A 13,998-nucleotide genomic window follows, 5' to 3' on the forward strand; every position below is an offset into this window, starting at 1 on the left:
CTCATACATTGACTGATATAAATTATCTCATAATTTAAAAAACGTAAGCAAAATTATAAGCAATGTTAAAACACATGTTTGTAACTAAATTTTAAGAATTATATTCATACCTACAGGCTACAACGCATAATATATGAGTACAACTATATATAGTCTCTTAAATAGTTCCTCGTATGGATTTATGAACATATATTTAGCATAAATAATATTTGATGAAAAAATTAAAACTCTTACACTTGCATTAATTAATTAATAGGACAAAAAGTAATATTAGTACCTATACATTTTGACGATACAATCAATCAGATTTGTCAAGATATCGATGTCAGTCAAACCAGAGTTATATAATACATTGGCATATATCACAACTTGCAATAAATATAAACAATTCATCTCATCATATTTACTTATTATATAAATTGTACATAGATAGTAAATTTTTCTTAAATAAAAAAAAAAATATATAAACAACAAAAATATCGTGTTATTCAATAACAAAAAAATATCGCCAGAAAGAATACTCAGAAAACTTAAGTTAGAATATCAAATACTTAGTTAGTTACCTAATCATTATTTAAGCTATAAATGCTTTATAAAATATAATTTAATACTTATTCTTAATACTTAATACTTATTCAAATAATAAATATATAGAAATAATAATTTTCATGTACTCATTATTGATGTATGAATTACAACATTAGCTAAAATTAGTGTATGCGTGGTCGTATAATAATAAATAATGGTTGTAGATGATTACAATCGTGATTCGGTGCTAAGAATATTGATATCGCGTGCTCTCACTTATCATATTATTCTAAACGGAACAATCAAACTTTTGCCTAATGATTTTACAATATTGTCTGTAGTGTGTATGTAGTTAATAACATAACAATTGGGTTTACGAAAACCAAGTGATAGTTATGAAGATTGATAAATTGATTAGAAACATTTTACAAGTCGCTTTCGAAATATGTTCCTGATATTTTGAGAAAACCACGAAAACGTAAATATAACTAAACGATAAGTTTTTGTTAAGCCAAACTCTTAAGAAATAGTACAATGATCTCGTTTAAATTAAAAATAAAATCATCGAATATAGTTTATTCTCTGACGAATTAAATAAGTGTAATTACTATAGAATTTGTTATCAGATTATTTTTTGTTAAATACGACAAGCTAGACGACTTATGATTAAAAATGTAAAGAAATAATAATTGTTTGTTGTTTAGTGGTCAACAATGGCGTATCTATATAAAATATATAATAAGTGATAGATTCTTTCAATGCACTTGTTTGTATTGTTTATTAACAAATTAATTATTGAAAGAATCTATCACTTATGCGTGTTCAAATAAAAGTGGAAATAAAACGTAAAAAATAAGACCTTTGGCCTATTATATTGGTTATTTTCGTTACTAGTATGAATTGAATCAGTTACACTAATAAAATTTTGTACCAGTGCCTTCTTATTAAATACTGATGTAAGTATAACAATATATATATTTAGTTAAGTCGGATGTATTTTTATTTATAAAGAACTTTAATTATGCTTAGCATTGTTGGAATTATTTGCTTAGTCTTAGTGTTTACCACATATAAGTACTATATCATGAATACAGCCTTTGAAGTTTTTATAATTTTAGTTTAACATGGTTTTACTTCTATAGATTTTTATTTTGCCTATAAACCAATATTAAAATTATTAATTATTATATTAATACAGGAGATCGGCCATTTGTACATTTTTTTTTCATATTATACATAAATAATGCTGAAGATTTTCTTAAACTTTGTTCAAACATTTTAAATCCTTACTGCTATGTTTTATGTAGCACGTATTATTTACACATCTGCAGAGGTTGATTCGACACCATTCATGCGAAATGAGACAGCAACACGGCTTCTTCCATCTTGATCGAAGTCGACTGTTTCTGTCTCTTCGCGAGGTACAGCATGGTACACTGAAACATTTATATCATCCATATGGGAGAAAAAAAAATAAATCATTTGAACAATAATACGTTGGAGATATTATGTTATTACAAGACATCTGAAATGTGCAGTATATACCATTAACTGACTCGTCACATTGTGTTGAAGTGTATAAAATTAATAGAAAAAAAGATAATTAACCATCTTATTTATAAATATAATGGAATGTCCAAAATTATAAGCTAATATTTATTAAGATTATTCACCTTGGTTAATTGCTACATTATTTTTCGGTATACTATCTGGGGAGCTGCATGTATCATTTTTTTTGGTACATTCCGTTTTTGCTAATAAGGTTAAGTGCACTATAATTGGTACAGTCTTAACTTATTTCAATTAGATAATTATAAAAAATAATTATTTTATAATTAATCAATAATTCTCAATTCTCAACTGTCTAGTGTTAAAATAACTGGTTATTTTAGTAACCTGATGAAAAATATTTTAAATGTTATAAATGCAATTTAACATTTATCATGTGAATGTTTAAAATCTTAACTTTTGGATATAATATTAATACTTATTCAAAATATGTATGTTTTTACAAACTATTAAATAATTTACTAATAGATTAAAATGTATCTCATACATTTACAAAACAGAACTAAATATAAAGTAACTCAAGATTATAATCTATACATTTATTGATAATCAATATAAATAAGATGATTTGTAATAAATGTACACAAGTTATATTACAAGACAAGTGTATTCTAATTAATTATATTTATATAGTAATAAAAAAAAAAAACTAACGCTATAATCACACTAATTAATTAAATAATTCTAATCTAAGATATTATATTACATTAATTATGGCACACATAAAATAAAAACTAAACTACCCATAAAATAATATAAAACTAATTTTTCATATTACCATGCTTAATATGTAAAACAAAATAAATTTTTTCTCATTACATATTTTGAGTCAATAATTTTAACATGATGCATTAAAAAATTTCACTTCATGCCAATAAAACTGAAATTAAAAATAAATTAAAAAAATAAATAATAACTACCTATACTTAATAAAATAAAAATATTTATTGATAACACATTCTTTAAAAATAATTTAAATTTAATTGAGATATTAGAAATAGATATTTTAAGTATAAAATAGATCTTTCATTTTACATTATTTTAAAAAATTTTAATTTAATAGGTGTTAAGTCTCAGTATTTTATTTTTAAAATATCAGCTTTAAAGGACCTTATACAACCTTTAAAAAAAATAAAAATTTAATAATTTACAAAATAATATGTTTTTATCAATACTATGAGATAGTTAAATTAATGAAAATGGACAAACTTATAGGTACGCAACTCATTAAACTCATTAAAATTATATAAGAATATATATTTAATAGTTAAATTAAATTTTACAGTGTTTTAAACTTAATATTATAAAGCAAGGAAAAAATTATTATTTCAATATTATTTTTTAGGAACAAAATGTATGATAAATATTTTAAATGAACTATCAATTAAATTAGTTTAGTTGATCCTATGAATTTGAAATTAACCAATCATTTAAATTTAATTACTTATTATAAACTGAAGTTACAAAGGTATTGATTTTAAAATATGTCAAATGTTTAAACTACAAAAAATAAAATAAATTTAAATAATAATAAAATACTACGTTTTTAAGTACGTAAATAAACAAGTAAGCTTTTGTAAACAATTCAATATAAATTCACACTGGTAAGATATATGGTCTTAAAAAACGTTCGTATTGGTCTTAGAAAATTGTGATCTTTTTGTACATACGTTTTTGATAATCTCTGCCACAATAACAAATAAAATATTTTTTGTTGAAAATGAAAAATATTATAGAAACAGCTACTAAAACTGAAATAATACCTAAAACAAAATAAAATTATATTAATATACATTAATACGGAATAATAAAATTAAACCATTAGCATTAGCAAACAAATTAGATGACCTGTTTAAATAATCAGGTATATTATATATAATGTATCACAATCAAAGAAAATTACATTTTCGAATTATAATTTTAAATAACTTGAACATAGATTTTAAATGTAGATACAGTAGAATAATATAACTAAATAAGCCATGTTTAAAAAATAATTATAAAATAATTTATAATATCTTACTAATATAAATGAAGAAATTATTTTCAGGGTCTTTTTGACATTCTTCATACCAATTAGTAACTAGAAGTGGTTTCACTACACTAATGAATTGGTCTAAATCACATGCTACTGAATCACATCCAGGAACATGAAGTAAATAGGGATCATGAGTACTACTATTTCTGTATGATACCTTTAAGACCATAATTAATCAATATAAGATCACTAACCTAATTAAAAATATAATATTGACTTACAGTAACAACATAAGTATCATTTGGATTTTCAATTTTTCTAAGTTCTAAAAACACTGCAGCGGTATATGGAGGTAATTTTTTATCATAAATATTTAAAGAATTTAATAATCCAGCTACATTGGTATCATGAGCCGAATATACCCATAATTTTACATTAGGGTTCAAAGTACCATTTCGTTTTCCATTCATATTCTCAACAATTTCATTCAGCAACACCCCTAAAAATTAAAAATAATAAATCAATTATTAAATTATCGTAGAAATATTTTATAAATTAGGTGTAATTTTAATAAATTGAGTAATTATTACCTAAATAAAAAAATAAATTACAAAATTATTAATTATTAATTATTTTCTAAGCAAGATTTATATGGTATTATTTAAGTAATTTTATTTTTTATTATATAAGATAACACCCTCGAAGGGTAATATAGTACAGATACTAAATATATAATATATACAATTAAAATTAACAGTAATATCGGAATATACATTTAAAGATATGTTAGACAATATTAAAAGAAGATGAATTTAAATAATTATAATAAAGATACATCGTTAAAATAATTATTATTAGCTAATATACATTTTAATTTGTTGGCGTAGTCATGAAAAAAATCAAAATTAGAAATATCATTACAAGATATTAACATCCGGTTAAGTGGGCTATACTTCATGAAATTATTTATTCCTCGGGAGTATATAACAATTGTTGGTGACGGGCGTTATCAACTGATATTTTGAAATCAATTTTGTAAATGATTTATTTCATCGATTGAATTAATAGTGACGTATAATTTTAGATGATTGAGTTGAATCTAGTTTAAAAGCACTAATGAGATAAATTAAAAAAAAAAAAATTGAGTTGAATTTAGTTTAAAAGTACTATTGAGAATATTTTGAAACGTCACACGCCCCCTTGTGTTAAATAAGAATTAAAAGAAGTATAATAATTGAGTTGAATGAGTATATAAAATAAATAAATAAATAATTAAAAAATAATTATAGTTGAGAATGAAAAGAAAATATAATACGAGAGTATTGAATTAAAATGAATAATAAATGGAAATAAAATATTGAGAATATTATATGAGATAAATTGAATTAAAAGAAATAGATATAATATGAGAAAAAATATGAGAATAATTGAAATAATAGATTTATATGAATAGAAATAGTGAAAGAGAAACACTGTCTCCTTCGGAAGTAGCTACTCCGCCGAAAAAAAATAAAATAAAAGAATAAAAAGTTATTAGAGAAAATATTAAAAAATATAGATAAAGAAATAAAATAATAATAATAATAATAATTACAAACGTTACAATAAACAAAATTCATAACAAAATAATAATAACGGAATGGTAGGAGGAAATAATAATATTAATGATTATAATAAAAATATTAAACGTTGTTTCATATGTAACCGAACAAATCATTTAGCAAATTAATGTTGTGTTAAATCAAATAACAGCTATAATAATAGACCGTCGAATAGAAATAATTTCACGCGGTCGGTAACTAACTATAACTCCAGAATAAAAACTTGTAATTTCTGTAAGAAAAACGGGCATATCGAAAGTGAATGTTTCACGAAACAAAATAGGAACAAACGTAATAATGAAAATAATCAGAATAATTCGGGAAACGAGTTGGGATCGAATGTGGTTCGAGGAGCACATTCGATAAACCAAATAATAGCCGCGGAACCACCTATTAACGTTGCTTCCACATCGTCGTCTCAGATATAAAAAATAATCACATAATAAAAATAAAATAATCAACCGCTAGTAAAACAAATTCCTTAAAATTACTAATATATACTGGAAGTCAAGTTAACGTAATAAAATAAAATTGTTTAAAAGGGGAATTAATGGTAAATGAAAATGAAAAAATAAATTTATGAAAGATAAATGAAAAATTAATAGAAATAGTAGGAAAAATAACAATTCCAATTAATATAAATAATAAAAATTTCGACATAGAATTTAACGTAGTATATCCAGATTTTCCAATACCAAATGACGGTATTTTAGGATATTCATTTTTATTATAGGATATTAATTAAAATAATTTTATCATTATATATATATGTAAAAAAAGAAATAATGTAATAATGTAAGAAATAATAAATATACAAATTATATTTGTATTAATATTTAAAGTTTAAAGAGCATAATATACTCAATAGAATAAGATACATATAAATTAATCTTGTAATCAATTATATTGTTATCAATTATATTATATAGTAACACTAACCATATATTGAAATATTATATAACTAATATAGAAATTATACTTATTAATATTGTAAACAATTATAATGTAACAAAACTTATATTCAAATGTTATATGAATAATTTAATCGTATTATATTCAAAAAATATTAATGAAATATTATAGACTGTTAATCAACTATTTATTGTATTAATAAAAAAAAAAAAATGATTATTAAATATTGTAAAATCACATAAATTTTGTAAACTTTGAAATATTGTAAATCATATCATATCATGTTAAAATGAAATTGTAAAACATAATATTAAAACTTAGGGAAAATGTAATAGATTTCCATTTAAGGCTGGAAATCTTTCTTTTTGTGCGGAGGTGTTATGGGCATACATATCATAATGTCACGAGCATACATTCTACTATATAATATTACAGATATATATATAAATGCTATAAAGATTTGCATTATAATAATACAATTGTTGCGTAGTTAGATAATAACAATAACATAATTTCAAATGAATATCAAAACCACATCCGTTGATAAGTTAAATATTATAGTTACTTATGGAATCATAAGTAGATCACATAGTCATTTTACACAGGAAATCTAAAATAAGAAATAGACAATCAAAGCAATAGTGACCACATCCTTGCGTCATTAATTATGGGCTGGACGGGAAATAGTACACACACACACATATACAATCGATAAGAAATTATTGATTTGTATTATTGTTTTTCATATTTACACACACACTTGCGTCCATCGGATATATAAGGTGTCCCGAACAGGCCCTAGAGTAGATATGTTTTAGTTCGACTTTAGCAAGCACCTTCACGCTAGTTTAATTGTCAATTTAATTAAATACTTATACTTAGAAATATTTCAATAAAAAGTTTAACTTAGTTTGAGTACTTTTATTGGAATTATCCTAACAAATGTGAACTGTTGAATTGACTGCACGCAAAATACCTAACAAGTTAAAAAAAGTCAGTAAATTTGTATCTGTAGATTTATTTTTGCGAAATCCATGTTGTTCATTGATTAAAGTATGTTTCAATATATCTGATAGTTTGGGTTCAATTAGTTTTTCGAAAAGTTTAGGCAGAACACTTAGTTTAGAAATAGGTCTATAATTACTAATAATAGATCGACCTCCTGCTTTCCAAATTGGTAAAACATAACTAGATTTCCATAAACTTGGGAAAATACCTGTCTTAAGAGATAGTGAGAATAGTTTGTGCACTGGATAAGTTAGTGGATAAGTTAAAAAATAACGGCATAAATTTAAAAATAAAGCAGGGATAGAATCCGTGCCAGATGTAGGGTCTAGTTTTAGTTGTGTTAATCCATCAAATACATCACTAATAGATATTGGACAATAGGTTATTGTTGGACGATATTGGACAATATCTACTAAATTTACTCTATTCAAAGGTATTTTTATATTATTACCAGAAATGTTGTGTATTATAAACTGATGAGAAATAAGATCTAAACATGCTTTCTATTGATGAGTCATTATCGAACACTTTATTATTATAATGCATTACACTAAAAATGATATTGTCAGATTTAAATTTTTTTACATAACTCCAGAAGTATTTTGGATTGAGAAATAACTGATTTTGTGTGTAGGAAAGATAATTATGGTAACACTCTTTTATTAATATTTTACATTTTTTCCTGACATCAGAGAATAACTGATAATCATTTTGATTATTTGAAATTTGAAATTTTTTGTGAAGAGATTTTTTAGAAAAGATACATTGTTTTAGTTCAGTATTGAACCATATAGGAAATTTTAATTTTCTTTTATTTACAAATTTAGGTACATATTTATTAATTATTACAAATATTATTTATAGAATGAATTAATATCCTTATTTATGCATTCCCCATTGATTAAATTATCCCAATTAATGTTGTTTAACTCACGACAAATTAACGAATAGTTGGCTATTTTAAAATTAAAACCAGTAATATGGATAGAATTTATTTTTGCGTAAAAATAAAACTAAAAAAATTAATTTAAATAAATAAACTATATTAAATTTCAACTATTTAATTCAAGAACTGTTATTAAAGCTGGGTGATAATTATCAATAGGAACTAGGACGTCGTTAGTTGTGGTTACCGGGGTGTTTAAAATATTGTTAAAAATCAAGTCAAAAAGTGATCCAGAGTTATTAAAGTTGTTGTTATATTGACGAAGATCATTCAATTGGCAATAATCAAAAATTACGTCAACTTTATCAGAATGCACTCCGTTAAATATAATACCGTCGCTATCATTACTGAAGGAAACATTAGGTAAATTATAATCGCCTGTAAGAATGAATTTTATATTATGGTTATTTGATAAGATTTCTTCCATTGTATCAACGTGTTTATATAGTATAAACAGATAATGGGCTATTAGGATTGATAAGTAATGAATTCATACTAATCTTATTAAAGTATTTTATGTGTTTATACTCTATAATAACTTATAAACGAAACATTAATAGATAATAAAATTGAAAAAGATTTTAATATGTATACATATAATACCTACTGTGATGAAAAATGAATATTGATTTCAAACATTTTTTCAGTTGGTTTTTTTATGATTACAGGATAATATTTTGTATTATTAAGTATAACGATTAAGCATATACAATTAATAATCATACATATTGTAAAGTAGTTTTATTACACAATTTAAGTTATTAATAATATTCAAAGATTAGCATTAATTATAACCAGCTTTTAACCTTGTATGAAAAATTGAATAATTAAATAAGTTAATTAAATAGATAGGTACCTATAATTACAAATAAGTAAATGTTAAAAAATAAAAAAATAAAAAGGTAAATTATCAATAGTGTACATAACCTATGATGGTTGATCATTAAGATTCATAAGATCCTTTTTTTTTTTTAATTCTGTGTTTAAGATTATAAATTTTAAAAAATTATATGTTAAATCAGTAATTAAAATTGAATGTATAATTTTAATACAACCATAGCTGTTAAATTATTCATTAGATATAATACTGTTTTTTTTTTTCATTCAGTTATTTAATTTCTATTATAAAATTGTGTGAAATTGTTTTTAATAATGAGTACACAAACCGAAATGCTTTTATTATTATATAAGTTTCTTCAGAAAAAATATATATTTTATAAGAATACATACCACAACTAAGTTTTTTCAGTAATGGAGTAGATGTTGGCATTAAAAATGAGAATTCTGCAACTTCTTTCAACTTTTGAGGAAATATGGTACTTGTCCAATTCGGTAGTGTATAATTGAACTGTGTCTAAGCATGGATTTAAAATTTATAAACAATTTATAAATAATTCTTATAAATACAATTTATGTAGTTATTCAAATTTAAAAAATTAATGTTAATTAGTAACTTTCTATAACTATGAATATTTGTGAGGAATAAACATTAATGGATTAATGTTATTATATTTTTATTACCTCAACTAATAAGATGTCATATAAAGTTGATGTATCAACAATTTCATTAGTTAAATTCAGTCCAGTATGTTCTCTTATATAATTGTATAATTCTTGATGATTTTCATTAAACTTTTGAATGTACGGTAAATCTTTAAGGCTGTTAAATTCTTCTACAAATCGTGGACAATTATTACCAAAAGACAGAGACTAAAAAATAATTTTATCTTTATTAATTTATATACTAAAAAGCATCACCATCAAAAATTATTAAAATATTAAATTTAGATTTAAAAGTTAAATAATAAGACACAAAAATAATACCAAATTCAAGTAAAATATATCTTTAAAGTTAAATAAAATACATTTCAGAAAATAATTTTACCGTATCAATATCTCGTGGGATTGAATGTATAGGAATAGGTTGCCATAAGTTTCCTACATTATTATTCCATTGTTGAACTTTGTTTGGTGGGTATAATCCTGCTAAATTGGAGGCAGCACTCATTAAAGCACGGTCTACACTGGTACTACGTATGTATATATCGTTGTTTGAATATTCTACAGGCAAAAAATCACTGTATCTATTTCTTATCCACTGTCCAAATTCATAATGTCTTTCTTTTCCTTGCTAAAAATGTAAAACATATTAAATATTCAAGTAAAATAAAAATTTTATATTCTTGAGTTAGAAAATGTAAAAGGTAATACTATAGAAATTAGTAATACAATAACTAAATATTTTATATAATTTTATAAATTTAATACATTGATGCCCAAAGGGGAAATAATTAAACAAAATGAATAACTCATATAGTACAAGTTATATACAAAGTACAAATAAAATGTATCGTAACATTACATTTTAAAACCAGTACTCTTTACAATGGTTGATAACTTGAAAAAAAAATAAATATTTTGAACCTTTATTTCATTATTTTTTGAGATCATTGTATAATGTTTTACTTGAAGATAAACAACTTACATTTGTTAACTGTCCATATCCCATGGGCCAGTAGGATTTATTTAAATATGGATCATTAGGGTAAGATTGATCAGTAATTGCTCGATCACCATGTCTATAAAGCTGAAATTAAAATTAAATATTAAAAATTATAATTATAAGAAAGCAAATAAACAATATTATATGAGAAACTATGATATTGCCAAGATAAGTAACCAGTAGACATAGTAAATTAAATGTTAAGAAAAATGTATTCAGTAACTCACCAACGAAGAGAATACTAATTTGCCATACTGTCGGGCTAGTGGATCGGTAGCTGAACATATTAAATCGTTGGGTACAAGCAAGATGGTTGCGAATACAATCAATAGCATTTTGTCTGGGTGTGCGCGTGTGTAGAGAAACGCACGGAAAACTAAAAAAAAGTTATGCCTTTCCTTCGAAGAGCGTTCGACAGGATTTCACGCGCACAAATAGGACGCGGTGTATCGATATTCACCTAATTGACGATTGTCGTAGTCGTCATCGTCGTTGCTCGTAACCTGTGGGGGAAAACATAATAATAATAATAATAATAATAATAATAATAATAAATAAACAAACGGTTTATGCGTTCGAGCGTGGCGGGCACCACGGGCATTCCGCGAGTGTCGTCGACCAAACGAGTTACATGGATGTCGCGCAGAACAAACGCTGAACAATTCAATCCCTCGTACCTAAAGCGTTTTTGAAATTCTACCCGTCGACACGGCGTGTCATGTCGCGGAGTCGGTGACCGGTGCAGCAAAACGACCGTTCGGGAATCCGATGGTAGACATCGAATAAACGAACGACATAATTTTAATGAGATATTAACATTAACAATAATAACGATCAGTTGTGGCCGTGATGATCGCTACGATCGTTAACAACATAAGTGTAATTATCGAAATCACAGTCGCTCTTATCAGTGCGGTGAACCCCGCAGACCATAAGCCGTGGCGAAGTGCTGTGACCCGTGGGCCGAGCGCGGCGGGAGGGCGTCGGCAATCGCACAAATTCCTCCATACAAAACACGTCGTACCTGTTTATTTTTTTTTTTTCATATTCGTCTCGAAATCGGTTCGAATAACGATGACCCGCAACTGATTAAACTACTCGCAAGCTGCGTAACCGTTCTCGATCGATAATTATTGACAATGCTTATGTCCCCTTGATGCTACAGAGTACTACCGTTGTTAATACTCGACGAGCGTGGTAATGATATAAAATGATTACATTGTTACAAGCCCATTGGCGTGTCAGCGGAAGTATTGATGTTTCACACCGAAGGCGCACAAGACGCTTGCCAGAGCGAATAAAATATATTAAGCGTCTAGTGCGTGCGTTTCGAGAGAGAAATATTGTTATCAAGAGCATTTCCATGTCGGCTCTCGGTTCCAAGGGAAAAATACAAAAACCAATGTCGTCTCTCGTGTTAAACGGATTACACCGCGTCGGCGTCGAGTTTCTTAAGGAATCGCGAGGTGTTCGTTCATAAACATGTTTTTAACCTACTGATTTCGTACCTTTTTTATTTGAATAATTAGTGTTGCGTTCGTTATAATGTATTATAATATTATCCCGGTACCTACAACATTAACGGGGAATAACAACTGTTTTTTTTTCTTTCCGAATGCACGTAACACATGTTATGTTTTTTAAATTACGTTTTGTAAAACAATAAAATGATAAAAATTAATGGGTCGCGTCACGTGCGTACTATATATGTATAAATATTGCTAGTATGATGTTATACTTACGCGCAGTGGCGGAGACGTGCAGTCGCTGCGGAGCCGGGAAGCTGTGTGCGCGCTTTGGTTGTCGTCAAAGGAAAAAAAAGAAAACGCTCTCTGGCGTTCGGACGACGGTAAACTCCGCACGTACTCGAAAACGTCACTCGAGTGAACACCGACCTTTTAATTCCTCCTTCCTTCGCACCCCTTCTCACCGGCAAACCCGCAGACGAACGATACGCGCGTTGTAAATAGTTATGAGAATAATGTGAATACAATACAACAACACTACGGCACGGTGGGAACGCGGAGCAAAGGTCGAACGGGGGAGCGCGATTGCCCACAGGAAATGTGTACATAGTGTCACAATGATTTTTCAACTAAAATAATGGTTGAAAAAAATCAAGAGGTGAAAAAAAAATGTTCAGAAACGAAGTAACGTAAGTATTACAGGAACCAAACGTTCGGTTTTTATTAATTTAACTCGAACGGTTGAAAATAAAATATATTTTACTATGGTTGGATATTCAAAAGATATATTCCTATGTATATATGTGTATACATGAATTTCGTTCATGCATAGATTTAAATAATGAATATCTACATTAAATTATATTTTATACAGTGGTTTTGTTTTTCGCGTGTGATTTGGGATGAAAGAAAGTAGGTATTTTTCGTTTTGTTCACATTTTACAGTAGGAATAGTTTTCCATTGACAATGGAAAAAACTGTTAGCAAAGTGATAAACATTTTACGATTCGTTTTTTTTATGTTTCTTACAATATAATATTTAATTAACTGTATAGTAAAAATGTAAAATTTCTTTTGCTAATTTCGAAAACCAGTATCCAGTATAGAAATCGTCGACCTGATCATTATTTTTTTCTTACTGTTGATATTTTCAATTCTACCAAATACAGATAGGTTTACGTTTCTAATACGTTTCTAGCAATTAAGTATTTTAGATTTTATTCTTTCTCGGTATGATTACAATTTTCCCTAGAACTTTATGACCAAATATAAATATTACTCTTTACTATAGTCTATATATAGACTTGTATGTTTTAGCTAAATAAAGGTATTTATAATGAATCTTCTTGCATCCAATCGTTTCAGTAAACTATTAAGAGGACTTTTTAATCGCGTCACAGGTTTGAGCAAGTAACAATAGATTCCTCCGAAAATTTAGTATTTTATACAACCACGAGTAGATAGTTTCTAATACCTATATATATATA

General features: G+C 26.0%; 1 protein-coding gene across 4 annotated transcripts; it reads right to left on the reverse strand.

Moving 5' to 3' along the window:
* Positions 1–1,708: 1,708 nt before the first annotated feature.
* On the reverse strand, positions 1,709–12,940 carry LOC112694317 (prostatic acid phosphatase-like). Of its 4 annotated transcripts, none has more exons than XM_025569750.1 (10): positions 12,788–12,940; positions 11,273–11,548; positions 11,028–11,129; positions 10,428–10,673; positions 10,064–10,252; positions 9,773–9,896; positions 4,357–4,574; positions 4,121–4,292; positions 3,768–3,860; positions 1,709–1,964 (listed from the first exon to the last, which is right to left on the reverse strand). In XM_025569750.1, exons 2-10 carry the CDS (start codon positions 11,378–11,380, stop codon positions 1,846–1,848), a joined length of 1,371 nt encoding a protein of 456 aa, XP_025425535.1. In that variant the 5' UTR covers positions 11,381–11,548; positions 12,788–12,940; the 3' UTR covers positions 1,709–1,845. The 4 variants fall into 4 exon arrangements, with proteins under 4 accessions (XP_025425535.1, XP_025425536.1, XP_025425533.1 ...); XM_025569751.1 differs by lacking the exon at positions 12,788–12,940 and adding an exon at positions 11,723–12,645; XM_025569748.1 differs by lacking the exon at positions 12,788–12,940 and adding an exon at positions 11,610–12,645.
* Between the last annotated feature and the right edge of the window lie 1,058 nt (positions 12,941–13,998).

The sequence above is a fragment of the Sipha flava genome, unplaced genomic scaffold, assembly GCF_003268045.1.
Source record: "Sipha flava isolate LNK unplaced genomic scaffold, YSA_version1 127_pilon_pilon, whole genome shotgun sequence".
NCBI classification, from domain to species: Eukaryota; Metazoa; Arthropoda; class Insecta; order Hemiptera; family Aphididae; genus Sipha; species Sipha flava.